General features: G+C 37.1%; 1 protein-coding gene across 2 annotated transcripts in view; it reads left to right on the top strand.

Moving 5' to 3' along the window:
• Window positions 1–17,137, top strand: part of Dhx29 (DExH-box helicase 29) — a 44,754-nt gene that overhangs the window by 11,483 nt on the left and 16,134 nt on the right. Inside the window, exons 7-17 of one of the 2 annotated variants that reach the window (XM_048368555.1) lie at window positions 362–488; window positions 1,129–1,284; window positions 3,731–3,896; window positions 4,458–4,581; window positions 5,804–6,424; window positions 7,311–7,454; window positions 10,337–10,513; window positions 11,188–11,328; window positions 13,062–13,206; window positions 13,332–13,449; window positions 15,622–15,706. In XM_048368555.1, coding sequence (XP_048224512.1) covers window positions 362–488; window positions 1,129–1,284; window positions 3,731–3,896; window positions 4,458–4,581; window positions 5,804–6,424; window positions 7,311–7,454; window positions 10,337–10,513; window positions 11,188–11,328; window positions 13,062–13,206; window positions 13,332–13,449; window positions 15,622–15,706 — 2,004 coding nt within the window. Of the gene's footprint in view, window positions 1–361; window positions 489–1,128; window positions 1,285–3,730; window positions 3,897–4,457; window positions 4,582–5,803; window positions 6,425–7,310; window positions 7,455–10,336; window positions 10,514–11,187; window positions 11,329–13,061; window positions 13,207–13,331; window positions 13,450–15,621; window positions 15,707–17,137 lie in introns of those variants that run through there. The other variant, XM_048368556.1, reaches the window with a different exon arrangement.

Raw genomic sequence — 17,137 nt, 5'->3', positions numbered from 1 at the left:
ATTGTTCATAGTAAATAAACACTGTACACAGCCAATATGGCTCTACCAATTAAGCCACAGTTCCACTTCTGGCTTTTTGGTGCTTAATTCGTGATAAGAGTCCCATGGACTTTTTCTTCTGGCTCGCTTGAGTGAGCTACTTATCCTGAATAGCCAAGTTTGCAGGCATGAGCCACCAGCACCCAGCTTTGTTACACACATTTTTCTCAGAAGCCTTTTTTTAATGTATGTCTTCCATTTCTTTCATTTCTCTATGAAAAATTCCTAAAAGTAGATTTGCTCTTTGATGACAGTATGTTGACCACAGAGAAGCTAGTCTTATTTTTTTTTTATTTCTTCTTCATTGTTTTATTTTGAACAGAATGAAAGGTACTTGCACCTTGCAGCAAAACTTCTAGATGCAAAGGAGCAAGCAGCTACCTTTAAGCTAGAAAAAAACAAGCAAGGACAAAAAGAAGCTCAAGATAAAATAAGGAAATTTCAAAGAGGTAAAGACTTTCAAATTCCCAGATAGAAAAATGTCTGCTCTTTGCTAACAGTTATACCTGGGAGTATCCAGCCTTTTCTGTAGCAATGCAAATGGTGCTGAATAGTGTAGACTTCATGGATCAGTCTGTTACAACTTCTGAACTCTGCTGTTACAACCTAAAATCAGCCATAAACAATACCTAAATGAAGACTATGTCCTTATCAAACTTTGTTTATAGAAACAGCTCCACATTTCATGTCACTTTCAAATGTCACCAAGTAATCTAATTTATAGTTTTTCAACCATTGGAAAAATGTAGAAACTATCTTAACTCACAGGCCATACATAGACAGTAGGCTGTAGGCCATGGCTTGCCATCTACAGATTTATACCATAAAATATCTCCATTCAAGAAAGAGACACAAATTCAGTCAGGTATATTCATTCCTAATGAACATGTTCTTTTCAGGCCAATTGCATCTGTTAAATAAATTACTTACGAAAGCTAATTGCTTGTCTCTAACCTCTAACAGACTACCTAGTAGCAATTATTAAGTGATTGACTACAGGAAAAGCAGAAGACTATTTTGTAAACCATTTTTGCAAAATAATAAGGCATAAATACAAATGCATGAAAGCAGACATGTTTTCCTTGGCAGAAATGGAAACTTTAGAAGACCATCCAGTCTTCAATCCAGCCATCAAAGTTTCACATCAGCAAAATGAAAAGAAAAAGGCTCCTGTAGCTACAGAGGAGGAAAATGCTTTGAACTTTAATTTATTTGAAAAATCTGCTATTACTGAAGAACAAAAAGGTAAAATAAAGGAAAAGCGGTCAATGTGTAATTTACTTATAAAATATCATAAGATTATGTCAGTATAAAATGCATCTCTGCATTCTGGCTAACTTCTTAAAATGGCAGTGAAGTCAAACTTTGCTTTTTAAGAAGGAGCAAGGATAATAACTCATTTACATAGTATTCACAATTACAAATACTATGCCTTAGTCTAATCTCCAGCTCATTCTCCTGATTTGTACCAGCTGTGTTTTGGAACATAGATCTCAGTGTGAGTTTCCTATTACAAACATTTTGATTTTTGTTTTTTAAGGGGTCTTTTTTTTCCAGTGCTTAGGATCAAACTCAAACTTCAATTGACTCAAAATCTATTGACATCAGTAACAAGCCAAAACCTTTAGTATGGCATGAGATCTTTTGCATTCTACCACAATGGAGATTGCCACCATACTTTTCCATCTGTATACTCTGGGTACATCATTCTTTACAACATCCGTTTCAAATATTTATAATGCAAAATAACAAGTGCTATGTGTACAATAATAAAGTAACCCAGTTCTTTCTTTAGGGAAGGTAGCTTTAAATATACAAATAAGTGGGTATTTAAAAATTGTGATGTGTCAGGCTGGGATGTAGCTTAGTGGCAAAGTGCTTGTCTAGCAAGTGCAACGTCCTGGGTTCGATCCCCAGTACCAAAAAAGAAACCACAAAAAAAATACAGTTAAAAAAAAAAAACCCAACCCAAAAAAATTGTGATGTGTCAAAAAAAAATCTCTGACTTTTAATATAAATCAGGGTAGCCTAGTTTAGATTGGGGACACCTTACTGGTTTTAACTCTTTTTTTTTTTTTTTTTGGCCAGTCCTGGGCCTTGGACTCAGGGCCTGAGCACTGTCCCTGGCTTCTTCCCGCTCAAGGCTAGCACTCTGCCACTTGAGCCACAGCGCCGCTTCTGGCCGTTTTCTGTATATGTGGTGCTGGGGAATCGAACCTAGGGCCTCATGTATCCGAGGCAGGCACTCTTGCCACTAGGCTATATCCCCAGCCCTGGTTTTAACTCTTGACATCTGAGAAATGATTAGATGTTATCCTTGTGACAAATTAATGCAAAGGCCCTCCAAAGAAGAGAGACACTACATTAGAAGTCTAAAGTGAAAGAAAATTTGTACCACAACTATTTAGCAGAGCTTTCTAGAATGGAAATGTTTTATATCTACACTGTCCATACAATATGATAGTTACCTAACAAAATAAGCGTAATGAACATATAAAATGTTAGTGTAGGGCTGGGAATATGGCTTAGCAGTAGCCTCTCATACATGAAGCCCTGGGTTCGATTCCTCAGCACCACATAAACAGAAAAGGCTGGAAGTGGCTCTGTGGCTCCAGTGGTAGAGTGCTAGCCTTAAGCAAAAAGAAGCCAGGGACAGTGCTCAGTCCCTGAGTCCAAGCCCCAGGACTGGCAGAAAAGAAAAGAAAATGTTAGTGTATCGGGGTAAATAAACATTTAACTAGTTGTATGAGCCTAGTGACAACTATATTAGACCAGGCATATTAAGAGCATCTCACGGGGCTGGGGATATGGCCTAGTGGCGAGAGAGCTTGCCTCGTATGCATGAGGCCCTGGATTTGATTCCCCAGCACCACATATACAGAAAACGGCCAGAAGTGGCGCTGTGGCTCAAGTGGCAGAGTGCTAGCCTTGAGCAAAAAAGAAGCCAGGGACAATGCTCAGGCCATGAGTCCAAGGCCCAGGACTGGCCAAAAAAAAAAAAAAAGAGCATCTCAGGAGTTGTGAAAGCCACCGTGATCACAGTATATAGGGGGTTATGGGAGAAGAGTAGGAATGATGGAAGAGATGGATCATAGAGTCCTTTTAGGTAATACTACACGTACTCTACAGCTGGTGATGATGATGGCAATGACTGTGTTAAGCAGGAAGAATACTTCTGATTTATATTTTTGTTTTGTATTGCTTTGTTTGGGCCAGTCCTGAGGGCTTGGACTCAGGGCCTGAGCGCCGTCGCTGGCTTCTTTTTGCTCAAGACTAGCACTCTACCTCTTGAGCCACAGCACCACTTCTGGCTTCTTCTGTTTATGTGGGTGCTGAGGAATCAAACCCAGGCCTTCGTGCATGCTAGGCAAGCACTCTATCGCTAAGCCACATTCTCAGCCTTGATTTATATTTTTACATTGACTAATGATCGGATACCTTCCAAATTAAGATATTTTGTAAGAAGACTGATGTCTTCTCGAGATAATTTCTTTTACACATCCAGAATTTTCTATGATTCAGTCCATTAAAAGAATTATATCAGCTATAGAAAAAAACAAACCTTTTTACCTATCTTTATCCTTTCTCTTCTGAAAATGGTATTCCCAGAAATGGGAAGATTATGATCACTCAAAAGAGAATTTATGTTGCCGTGAGACCACTATTTTAAAACTAACCTTTGCTCTTTTAGATAAAAAGAAAGAACCTCATGATGTAAGAAATTTTGACTATACAACTCGAAGCTGGACTGGAAAATCTCCCAAACAATTTCTGATTGATTGGGTTAGGAAGAATCTTCCCAAGAGTCCAAACCCTTCCTTTGAAAAAGTTGCAGTAGGTAGATACTGGAAATGTAGGTATGTTTTCCTGGTGAAGTAGATTAACTTTTAGAAAAAAATATAAAATGAAAATATTTCTGTTTCTTATGAATCAAGTGGACATGTGGCAGTGCATAATTCCACATCTCCGGTTCACAGTGCATATAAATCATTTAGGCCAGACATACTTTCATGCCTATAATCCCAACTACTTTAGAAACATAGATCTGGAGGCTTGGGGTTTAAGTAAAGTTGGGGCAAAAAGTTAGCGAAGCTCCATCTCAACCTACAAAGTAGTATGTGACTGACATCCAAGCTGTGTGGAGGGCAAAAAAAGAGGATTGTGGCCAAATCAGCCTTGGCAAAAACCCGAGACCCTATGTGAAAAATAACTAAAGCAAAAATGACTGGTACTTAGTTCAAGAAGTAGAGCCCTAGTTAGCAAATCCCAGTTTAAATCTGAATTTAATCTGAATGAATGAATGATCTAATGCATTGCCTTCGATGAGCATTTTCAAATAACACAAATGGAAGATCAAGGTTTTTTAATCCAGCCTCAGGAATTTAAAAGAAGTTGTTTATTTGTTTAACTTCTTTTAGGGTAAGAGTAGTCAAGTCCGAAGATGATGTCCTAGTAGTTTGTCCTACAATCTTAACAGAGGATGGCATGCAAGCTCAGCACCTGGGAGCAACTTTAGCCCTTTATCGTTTAGTGAAAGGGCAGGTAAGACTTTCAGGCCTAGATACGTCATGTGTCATTTGTGGACTAATTTATGGATTGGTTGGATATCCTTAATGTAAAACTTCAATCTGAATTGCTTCAAAATCTGAATTTTGGGAACATGGACATGACATTACAAGTGGAAAACTCAACATCAAGGAACTTTAATGGAAAAACATTTTAAAATGTTGTATATTCAGGCTAAACTTATAAGGTATATATGAAACAAATGAATTTTATGTTTAGACTTGAGTTCTAACCTGATTTACATACCTCATATATATGCAAATAACATCAAACCAAAACCAAAACTCTTCTCATCTCAAAGTATTTTGGATAAGGGGTGTTTAATCTCTATTAGAATTGTACATACGATTGTATGTATAGTTTTATATGTATATGCATATGCATATGGATTTGTACATATGCATATGTAATATATATGCATTACATCTACATTAGTATATGGAAGTTAGTATGGCCCTCTGTTCCAGTTTTACTGTGTGTTCTGATTAATCCTCATTTCTGATTATAATTTCACTTCCTTTTACCCTAAATGCTGCTCAGTCTTTCTCTTAAAATACAGATCTAAAGAGAAAGTTGACTGATCCAACTTTTGGACTACATTTACAGATAAATAGTTGTGTGAGCTGGTTGAATTTAAGAGATTTTTTTAAGTTTGTTTTCCTTTAATGTTATAGTGTAATATTAATTCTTTACTGTCAAAAAATATTCAATATCCAAGTTTCCCTAATTATTCCTGTTTATTTCTTATGAGTAACAGTAAAATTCTGTATCCAAATTTGCTTACATATTGAAATTGATCAACAGATATCTCACATCTTTTTATTTATGTATGTATGTATGTATGTATCTATTTATTTATTTATTTATTTTGGCCAGTCCTGGGGCTTGAACTCAGGGCCTGAGCACTGTCCCTGGTTTCTTTTTGCTCAAGGCTCGCACTCTACCACTTAAGCCACAGCACCACTTTATGTGGTGCTGAGGAATTGAACCCAGGGCATCCTGTATGGGAGGCAAGCACTTTACTACTGGGCATATTCCCAGCCCATGTACATTTATATGTTATGTTAAAGTAATAGTTTATAAGTTTAAGAATAGCTTTATACTTAAAGAGGAAAATAACTATTGTTGTAAGTTCTATTCTATTGAACTTTGATATCATTATTAATAATGAAAATAAAGCTGCTATTTTCCTTTATAGTCTGTTCATCAGTTACTCCCTCCCACTTATCGAGATGTCTGGCTGGAATGGAGTGACACAGAAAAGAAACGGGAAGAATTAAATAAAATGGAAACCAATAAACCACGTGATCTTTTTATTGCCAAACTTTTAAATAAGGTGAAACAACAGCAGCAGCAGCAGCAACAGCAACAGCAGCAGCATCTTGAAAGTAAAAAAGAAAACTCTGAAGATCCTGAGGAATCTTGGGAAAATTTAGTTTCTGATGAGGATCTTTCTGCATTGACCTTGGAATCAGCAAATGTAGAAGATTTGGAACCTGTTAGAAACCACTTTAGAAAGTTGCAAAGCACACCTAAGTATCAGAGACTTCTAAAGGAAAGACAACAGTTACCTGTGTTCAAACACCGAGATTCCATCGTGGAAACTCTTAAGAGGCACCGGGTTGTGGTTGTGGCAGGTGAAACAGGGAGTGGTAAAAGCACTCAAGTACCACATTTTCTATTGGAAGATTTGCTTCTAAGAGGATGGGAAACAAGCAAATGTAACATTGTATGTACCCAGCCCCGAAGAATCTCAGCAGTAAGTTTAGCCACCAGAGTGTGTGATGAATTAGGCTGTGACAGTGGACCTGGAGGAAGGGTAAGATACTGTTCAACTTGATCTCAGTGAGTGATGAGTATTACCTGTGCTCTTGAGATTCAAATGGAACTTGGACCATATACAAGTTCTACTTCTTGCTACTCAGACACTTCAGGCACTTCTCATGTTTTGTTTTGTTTTTTTTAATGTGGCACATTTGAAAAATGTACTAGTAACTCAGTTGCTAAAGTTCCTATAGAAAAGAAAAATGAAATGTTCACATATGTTACGTTCTAGGAATATGGACAAATTTAAATTTGACTTTATCGTATCACAAGTTTTTTCCTATAGAATATATCCATAAATGATTAAGGTGATTAGAACTAAATATGCTGAATTACAGTTCATATTATTCAGATTACTTATTTTGAGTTGTTCTTTGTAGAGATGATATACATTTGTTTCTAGCATGGGTACTCAGTAAATTTTCTTGCCCTAAAATTATTCCTGATTAATATTTTGCTCTATTATAATTTAATAAATTGATTCAACATTTATGAATGTTTTTATAATTATGAATGGTTTTTTAAGCTAGATGAATAACTTTTTGCCTTAGCACTTTGAAGAAAATAAGTTTTTCTGTTTAAAATTACCAAAATAGCCTGTGTATAATCTCAGCATTTAAGGGGCTAAAGCAGTATGATTGAGTTCATCCTGGGCTTCATAGAGAAGACCTTTTCCCACCACAAAAAAAAAAAAGTTACCAAAACACATGTCATAATTTTATGTAAATACCATGGGAAAATACTTATAACAATGATAAATTATACTAAGTAAATTTATTTCAGTTGCGCTAAATAGTAAAGTCACTCATGCTTCACGTTTTACATTTTATTTCTCAGATTACTTGAAAGAATCTAATGATGACTTTGTGTTTTCCCTTCAGAATTCTTTGTGTGGCTATCAGATCCGGATGGAATCTCGAGCTAGTGAATCTACCAGATTACTCTACTGTACAACAGGAGTTTTGTTAAGAAAACTTCAAGAAGATGGTCTTCTAACTAATGTGTCTCATGTTATTGTAGATGAGGTAAGTAGATTTTATAATTGAGTCCTGATGAATTTCAAACATTATTTTTTTTTTAAAAAGTTACCACAGGCTGGGAATGTGACTTGGTGGTAGAGTCCTTGCCTAGCATGCATGAAGCCCTGGGTTCAATACCTCAGTACCACATAAACAAAAAAGCCAGAAATGACATTGTGACTCAAGTGATAGAGCGCTAGCCTTGAGCAAAAGTAGCTCAGAGACAGTGCCCAGGACCTGAATTCAAGTTCCAGGACTAACAAAAAAAATTTACCTCTAATAGTACTTGACAGTTTCTTTGTGTCCTCTAATGTCTCATATTAATTTATTTAATAAATACTCTGTAATAGATAATTCTGTGTATATTTTCATATTCATGTAATATATGAAATATTCTACATGAATTAACGATAGGAATTATTGAAATTTTATTCCAGTTAAATTTCAGTTCATTTAATCCTAAAAGCAATATAATGAAGTAGGTACTGTTTTTAGAAGTCAAATGGCTTGCTGTGTTATGTAGCTATGTTATGTGGCTATGTAGCCAGTAAATTCTGCAGCTGGAGATTCAAACCCAGGCATTCTGGCACCATTCTGTGGTAGCTAAGGGCTAGTAAAGTAAGTTCTCCTGGGAAATTGCTATGGAAATATAAATCTGAATTATTCATAACTTAAGAACCAGACAAGTTTTTTTTTTTTTGGCCAGTCCTGGGCCTTGGACTCAGGGCCTGAGCACTGTCCCTGGCTTCTTCCGGCTCAAGGCTAGCACTCTGCCACCTGAGCCACAGCGCCCCTTCTGGCCATTTTCCATAAATGTGGTGCTGGGGAATCAAACTGAGAGCTTCATGTGTAGGAGGCAAGCGCTCTTGCCACTAGGCCATATTCCCAGCCCCTCAGCATCTCTTATAAGAAGATTTCTCCTCTTCCTTTTTTCTCAGTTTTGGTGAACAAGCCCCACAATCATCTGGTCAAACCAACAAAGTAAAAACATGGAGAATATTTCCTTCTCTTTCCTCATTTTCTAAACTCAATCACCCTTGTGTTTATTCTGCCTTTCTCAGATTTATTTGCTTTTCTCCAAATTCACTGCCATTACTCTTTTATAGTATCTCTTAATACCACAAAAGCCTATTGTGCATTTAACTTTCATCTTTCCATTGTTCCATACTTTTGTACCACAGTATAGCAGTTACCTTTTTTTTTCCTTTTTAGGCAGAGTCTCATTATGAAGCCCCAGGCTGACCTGAAATTCAGTCATGCTGCCTTAGTCTCCCAGGCCCAGAAGCATCATAATGTCTAGCTCTGGAGTTACTTTTAAAATAAAACTTAGACCACCGGATTCTCTTCCTATAAAATATCATAATCATTGAGCAGATTCACTAGAGTGACATCTAAACTCCTTAACATGGTTTACAAGCCATACCTGGGTGGGTTAAGCTTTATCCCTTGCCTCTTACTCATACCATACTTGCTATCATTTTTGTTTTCTTGTTTCTCAAGTATATTATGGTTCCCTTTTCGCCACTTTGGTTGTTGCTGCTTTTTATCCTGATGATTGCAGCTATAGCCTCATGTTTCCAGCGTGATTTAATATATCTGTAGGTCCCTTGACCTGAATACTTTTACTCATCATGGGCTTTACCTTTTTTTTTTTTTCAAACTCATCCTTTAGTATGTAAGATCACTGGCAATTTCCCAATTTGTCTGATCCTGACCACCTAGATTAGCTACTCATTTGTAATTTGAAGCTGTCCTACATAATATCCTCTTACTATACTGAAAACATGAAAGGAGCCACCTTGGTCAGTTTTTCATCCTAGCATCTAACAATGGTAAATACTTGCTATTTATTAAGCTCTTTTCTAAGGGCTTTCCATTGTCTTATTTGATTGTTGCAATGACCCTAAAATTTTCCCTTTTAAAGAAATAAAGATATTTATGTAATTGTCCCAGTCTTGCTATTAAGTAAGTCAAAAATTGAACCTAAGTAATTGATTGCAGAATGTGAACACTAAAGTACTACTTCCTCCCTTCCAACCAAATGATTTATTAACTTAGCTTATTTTATCTTTGTTAAATTAAGCCTGTTATAATAGCTGGGAGTCAGTGGTTCCTGCTACTCAGGAGACTGAGATCTAAAGGTTATGGTTCAAAACTAGCCAGCACAGGAAAGTCTCCAGGATTCTTATCTCTGATTAACCACCAAAAAAGCCAGAAGTATAGCTTGATTCAAATGGTAGAATGCTAGTCTTGAGCAAAAAGGGGACAGCAACTAGACTCTGAATTCAAACCCCAGGACTAGCATACACATAAATTAATCTGTTATAAAAGAGGATGAAAATAAAGAGTGTGGAAAGACAAAACACAAACATGCACATTCAGCAGATATGTAGTCAATTCTGATGGTACATCGTCTACGCCATAAAACATCTAACTCTGCATGTGTTGAAAGATATAAAAACCCTTTTTGCAGACAATAATAGATCTTGTCAGATTTCTACTAATCAGCTCCTTTTTTTCTATGTAATGAGTAAACTGTCTTGTGTAGTGGTAGTAGTATACTCTTAACGACAGAGTTAGGAGTAGTAACTCTTGTTTCTAAGTAAAATTTGGGAGATAAACTAATCCTATTACTTGTGTGTGATCTGATTTCCAAACCAGCTCCTTGGTTAGAGTCCTATTGTTGCTAATGGTATCTGTTATATATGCTAATTTTTAATTGTGCAAAATGACCTTTTCAGTTATGGTGATGTGCCTTATTTAAATATCCAACTCACTTCCTCCACATATATGAACTGTATTCTTGAATATCAACTAATAAAACATTGAATTATTTAAGTCTCTTACTATACCTCATATTTTTTTGTGTGTGTATTGCCTTATATTAGGTTCATGAAAGAAGTGTCCAATCAGATTTCCTGCTAGTTATCTTGAAGGAAATTTTACAGAAACGTTCTGACCTACACTTGATTCTAATGAGTGCCACTGTGGACAGTGAAAAGTTTTCTACATATTTTACACACTGTCCTATTCTCAGAATTTCAGGAAGAAGTTATCCTGTTGAGGTGAGTTTTCCTCTGTGTGTGTGTAAGCAGGAACTGCCTTCATACCAGAGAATTCCTCCAGAACAAAGGCCCTTGCAGTCTGACTTTGAAACTGTTCTTAGAGTACTACAATTAAAAAAGAACCTAGAGTGCCTTGAGATGCAAATAGCTGCTGATTCTGCTTGAGAGTAGAGTTCCAGGGAGTGTTCTTAGGACAGAACTGAGGGCTGTAGAGCATAAAACTTCCATATCAAAATTGTTGTACTTAGATGGAGGATGGTTGTCTAGTAATAAGGAACTTTTTTTTTTCTTCCATCCTCAAATTTAGAGTTGGCTTTGAAGCTTCTTATTTTTAAGCAGTTGTACAAAGGAGTTGCCATTCAACAAAGCAGTTTATGAATAAAATGCATCTTGATCAGTGTCAAACCTTTCATCATTCTCCAGCATCCCACCCAATGAAACTTTTTCTGACTATTCTTAATGCTTACCTTTTGTTCTAACCGTTTTCATTTAAAAAGTGAATATGATAATATAATTCACTCTGACATTATCAACAGACTCATTTATTAAATATATTCTTCATTTGCAAATAATATCGAGAGCTTAGTTTCATAACAATTTGTTTGGTGGTCTTCAGTGATAATCTCCTTATTCTGTTTGTAATGATATTTACATGAATTTGGGTTACTCTACAGGTTTTTCATCTTGAAGATATAATAGAAGAAACAGGCTTTGTGCTAGAGAAAGACTCTGAATATTGTCAGAAATTTCTGGAGGAGGAAGAAGAAATCACTATTAATGTTACAAGTAAAGCTGGGGGAATCAAAAAATATCAGGTAAAAAGGAAATTTTTTTAGAACTGAGGACATAACCTGCCATGAGAATTTTTAATATAGCTAACAGCAAATGTCGGTACAGTTTAGCAAAACAGGAACAGACTAGAATATGAGAAAAATTTAAAGGCTATTTAATCTTGTTAATTTGTGATATTATGCCCTGTTCTGGGCCATTAGATAGACATAAAATCAAGACCCGTAGTTTTATAGCACTAATCAATAATTGGAGAGCAAACTTTCTCTAGCTCATCATCCTAGATGCTTGAGATGGTGCAATCTACATCTCTAGATCTTTGTCATTAGCTTCTTAGCAGTTTCTATCCTGTCAGATAGAGCTATCCTTAGCTCTTGTGAAGCCAGTTAAAGTAAGCACAGTTCTTCCCTAAGTAGTTAGTCAAGATTATGTGGTTTTAGAAGTACTACATTGGCCTGCATTTCAGTCAGTGAGATTCGGTGTTTTCACTACACCTCTTATACTTTTCTTGTACTTTATACATGTGTCTGAACTGATGAAAACACAGGTAAAAGTTACTCTTAAAGGTACTGTTTCTTGGGGCTGGGGATATAGCCTAGCGGCAAGAGTGCCTGCCTCGGATACACGAGGCCCTAGGTTCGATTCCCCAGCACCACATATACAGAAAACGGCCAGAAGCGGCGCTGTGGCTCAAGTGGCAGAGTGCTAGCCTTGAGCGGGAAGAAGCCAGGGACAGTGCTCAGGCCCTGAGTCCAAGGCACAAGACTGGCAAAAAACAAACAAACAAACAAAAAAAAAGGTACTGTTTCTTTTAATTAAGCACATAAACCAAGAAAGTAAAACTAAAATCTTTCTCTAAAATTCCAGATATTAAAAATTACAAACTGAAGAAAATCTTCAGGAAAATAATTTCAAAAAAACAATTGAACAGTGGCTCATGCCTGTATTCCTAGCTGCTCAAGAGGCTAAGATCTGGATTTGGTTCCAAGACATCCCAGGCAGAAAAGTCCAAGAGATTCTATTCTCTAGTAAAGCAGGGAAAAAAAAGTATGAGCATGGGGCCATGAGTTCAAGCCCTGTATCAGGAAAAAGGAAGAGAGTGATAATAGGAATGGATAAACAAAGTAGAGTATAGATGAAATAACACAATAAAATACATTTTATTGACATTATGACCTCTCGGTCTGGCTTCTTCTTTAGTTGCTCCAGAATAATGCATAAGTTATTATAGTAAATTTTAATTACTATATTTGAATTTGTTTTTTCTTTCAATTTTTTCAGTAAAACATGGCAAGATTAAATTTTTGCTGTTCCTGGAGCTATAGGAAATTACATTGTAGGAAGATAAGAGCCAGGTGCCAGTGGTGAGGCTGAGATCTGAGGATCATGGTTCAAAGCTAGCCAGGTATTTCCTAGTCCATGAAACTCTTATCTCCAAAAATCACAGAAAAAGCCAGAAGTGGTACTGTGGCTGAAATGGTAGAGCGCTAGACTTGCGCAAAAAAAAAGAGTCCAAGGGCAGTGTCCAGGCCCAAAGTTTAAGCCCCAAAACTGGCAAAAAACAACAACAACAAAAAAGATGGGTGCATATCATTATATCATTAAATAGTTAAATAGACAAACAAGTTATTCTCTTGCTGTATTTCACTGAAATGATGACAGAAAAATGTAGATTTGAATGGATACAGTACCACCTTTTTCACCTTGTCTTATAAAAATACTTAATGTTTTTGTTCAGCTTTCTCTGGTTTTCTTTTAGGAATACATCCTAGGTCATACTGGAGCAAGTGCTGACTTAAATCCGTTTTACCAAAAGTATAGCAGCCGTACTCAGCACGCTATTATGTACATGACCCCGCATAAAATCAACCTGGATCTTATTTTGGAACTTCTTACATATTTAGGTATATTTCTATTTCTAATGTGTCTCTTATAGTTTTGGTAAAACATTCCTACTAGCCAGAAAGGCTTTACTAACACTTTGTATGTTGTCCCTTCCTGTTCTGAATATTGTCTTTAAATTTTTCAGACACAAGTCCCCAGTTCAGAAATATTGAAGGAGCAGTACTGATCTTCTTACCAGGCCTTGCTCATATTCAACAGTTGTATGATCTCCTAACAAATGACCGAAGATTTTATTCTGAACGGTAACTACAAATCTTCAGTATATATTTTTATGATTTTAAACTAGAAAAGCGAAACATTAAAATTTTTTTATCAGTTATCAAAGTCTATTCACCTGTACTTAAAATTGCCCTTGATGAAAAAGCTTTTGTTTGTTTAATTTCTGTTACTACATTTTAACTAGTAGAAATTTTTAGACACTATGTCTGCATTTGCTGTTTACTCAGTATGATTAAGCAAAGATAATTCTGTAGTTAAGCATAAGATAGGCAGGTGCCTGTCATTTGGTTAGGCTTAGAATCATGGTTTGTGCCTATAATCCTGGCTAGCCAAGATCTGAGGATCACCATTCAAGGCCAGCCTGGGCAGGAACATGAGACTCTTATCTGCAATTAACTAGCAAAAAAACAGAAGTGGAGCTGTGGCTCAATTGTTAAAACACCAGCCCTGAATGCAGACGGTAAAAGATGATGCTCAGCCCCTGAGTTCTAGCCCCAGGATGGCATCAAAACAAAACAAAAGATAGTACTGTTAAAAAAATTTTTTAAGGGGGCTGGGGATATAGCCTAGCGGCAAGAGTGCCTGCCTCGGACACACGAGGCCCTAGGTTCGATTCCCCAGCACCACATATACAGAAAACGGCCAGAAGCGGCGCTGTGGCTCAAGTGGCAGAGTGCTAGCCTTGAGCGGGAAGAAGCCAGGGACAGTGCTCAGGCCCTGAGTCCAAGGCCCAGGACTGGCAAAAAAAAAAAAAAAAAATTTTTAAACCTAAAAAGGTTGCAGTTGAATTATCTGTTTAGCTGTACTATTGTGTCATCACAGTCACATCAGAATTTATTAAAAAAATTTTTTTTCAATGATGGAATTTTATTTATTGCAACAAGTAAGTAATAGAGGATTTAAGGACAGGGTTAAGTTATTATATACTTTGTATATTCTATGTGACATACTTTTTTTTTTTTTGGTCAGTTCTTGGGCTTGAATGCTGGGCCTGGGTATTGTCCCTGAGCTCTTCAGCTCAAGGCTAATGCTGTACCACTTTGAGCCACAGTGCCTCTTCTGGTTTTCTGGTGGTTAATTGGAGATAAGAGTCTCATGGACTTTCCTGCCCGTGTTGACTTTGATCCTCAGATCTCAGCCTCCTGAGTAGCTAGCCACCTGCACCTGGCCTGACAGACTTTTTTTTGCCAGTCCTAAGGCTTGGACTCAGGGCCTAAGCACTGTCCGTGGCTTCTTTTTGCCCGAGGCTAGCACTCTACCTCTTGAGCCACAGTGCCACTTCCAGCTTTTTCTGTTTATATGATGCTGAGGATCCTAGAGCTTCATGCATGTTAGGCAGACACTGTATCACTACGCCACATTCCCAGCCCCCAGATTTATTTTTTTTTTGAAAATTCCAAGCAAACCTTTGCTTCTGTATACTTCAACCCTCCCCCATAGCAAGGATTTAATACTTGAAATTTTCATTATTATCATATGATCATATTATTTAAAATTCTGCCAGGCACCAGTGGCTCACACCTGTAATCCTAGCTACTCAGGAGGCTGAGATCTGAGGATTGCAGTTCAAAGCCAGCTCAGGCAGAAAAGTCTTTGTGAGATTCTTTATCTCTAATTAACCACTCAAAATAATAATAATAAAATTCTTTTAACCCTGTATTTAATATACAGGTTGAGCCATCCCTAATCCAAAAGTCAAAATTTATAGTGGTCCAAAATCTGAAACACTTCTGTCCCAAACATTTCAAGGAAACTCAATCTGTTATTTATTCATATTAAAATTATTTTCTCGGGGCTGGGAATATGGCCTAGTGGTAAAAGTGCTCACCTCGTATACAGGAAGCCTGGATTCGATTCCTCACCACCACATATATAGAAAAGGCCAGAAGTGGCGCTGTGGCTCAAGTGGTAGAGTGCTAGCCTTAAGCAAAAAAAAGCCAGGGACAATGCTCCGGCCCTGAGTTCAAGCCCCAGGACTGGCAAAAAAACAAAACAAAGACTTAAAATTATTTTCTCTATAATGATGTCTCTGTATATATAAATGATTTTTATTAGACTACTTTGTTAACTTCTGTGTTTAAATTCTTTCATAAAGCAAGTTTAAAGTTGTTCCTTATATGCAAATAAATTTTGTCATTCTTTGCAGTGTCTTCTAAAGAGAAACTCTTGCTAAGAACTATGATTTTAACTTTCAGATATAAAGTGATAGCTCTGCATTCTATTCTTTCAACTCAAGATCAGGCTGCAGCATTCACACTTCCTCCTCCCGGAATCAGGAAGGTAAAATTCACAGCAAATGTATATGTGATCTACCTAAGAATATTTCATGAAAGCATTCTGGCTTTTTGTCATAAAGAAAAGTGTTTAAGCCATGTATGGTGTTTCTAGCTACTTGGGAAGGAAAGATCAGAGGATCATGGTTTGAGCATAAAAGTTCATGTGACTCTATGTCCACCAACTGCTGGTCATAGTGGCATGTGCTCCTTATCCCATTATGGGGGAAACACAGTGGTTGAGCAGAATGCCACACCTGTCATCCCCAGCGACACAGGGAAGCTCAAATAGGAGGAATGTAGCCTACACTAGCCTGAGCATACTTTGAAATAAGCAGTACATAAAAGGGCTGAAGGTGAAGCTCAAATGGTTCAGCACTTGCTTAGCAGCGTGGTCTTGAGTTCAATCCTCAGAACTACCACAACCAAAAGAAAAATGAAATTATTACCAATTAAATTATAAAATTATTAGTTATTAAATATCTTATACTATGCTACAAAGTACAAGTGCTCTGTATCTTAACATAGTCAGAACTAAAGCTGGTATTAAAACTAAAACATATCCAGGCACTGATGGCTCACATCTGCAATCCTAGCTACTCGGGAGGCTGAGATCTGAAGATTGTGGTTAAAAGCCAACCTGGGCATGAAAGTATGTGAGACTTGTAACTCAAACTACTTAGCAAAGGCCAGAAATGGTGCTGTGAAGTGGTAGAGCACTAGCCTTGAGTGCAAAGAGGCTCAGGGACAGCCCAGGCTCTGAGTTCAAGCCCCAGGCAGAACTGGCAAAACAAAAAACCAACAACTACTGTTAAAAACTGCAGAGCTATACCGAACAAATGGTATATTTTTAACCTCCCAATTTACAGTGGAGGTATATGAGGCCCAGAAGGCAGTGTCTTACTCAAGCTCAGAAAGCTAAGAAATAACACATCTAAGAGAGCAGCCCAGTTCTTCTCAGTAATGTGCTACTTTTTTCCCTCACAATTGGGAAGAGTTGTAGTGATCTGTCTCTGTTCTCTGGCTCAGTTTCCAATTCAAGCTCAATACTTTTTTTTTTTTGGCCAGTCCTGGGCCATGAACTCAGGGCTTGGGCACTGTCCCTGGCTTCTTTTTGCTCAAGGCTAGCACTCTGCCACTTGAGCCACAGCACCACTTCTGGCCGTTTTCTATATATGTGGTGCTGAGGAATCGAACCCAGGGCTTTATGCATATGAGACGAGCACTTTACCATTAGGCCATATTCCCAGCCCTCAATACTTTTTAAGATGACTAACTAGAATTAGGAGAATAATATTTTGTTGTAATAAAAATCTGTAACTATACACTAACAACCTGAGCAAATGAAACTAAAAATTAAACAAGGACAAATGGTGTGTAAACTTTGTGAATAAAATTTGAGTTCACTTTTAAAAATTCATCTGCTTTGTCTAAAGTT

This window comes from Perognathus longimembris, chromosome 19 (assembly GCF_023159225.1).
Source record: "Perognathus longimembris pacificus isolate PPM17 chromosome 19, ASM2315922v1, whole genome shotgun sequence".
In the NCBI taxonomy this organism is placed as follows: Eukaryota; Metazoa; Chordata; class Mammalia; order Rodentia; family Heteromyidae; genus Perognathus; species Perognathus longimembris.
This window is presented reverse-complemented; position numbering and strand designations above follow the sequence as displayed.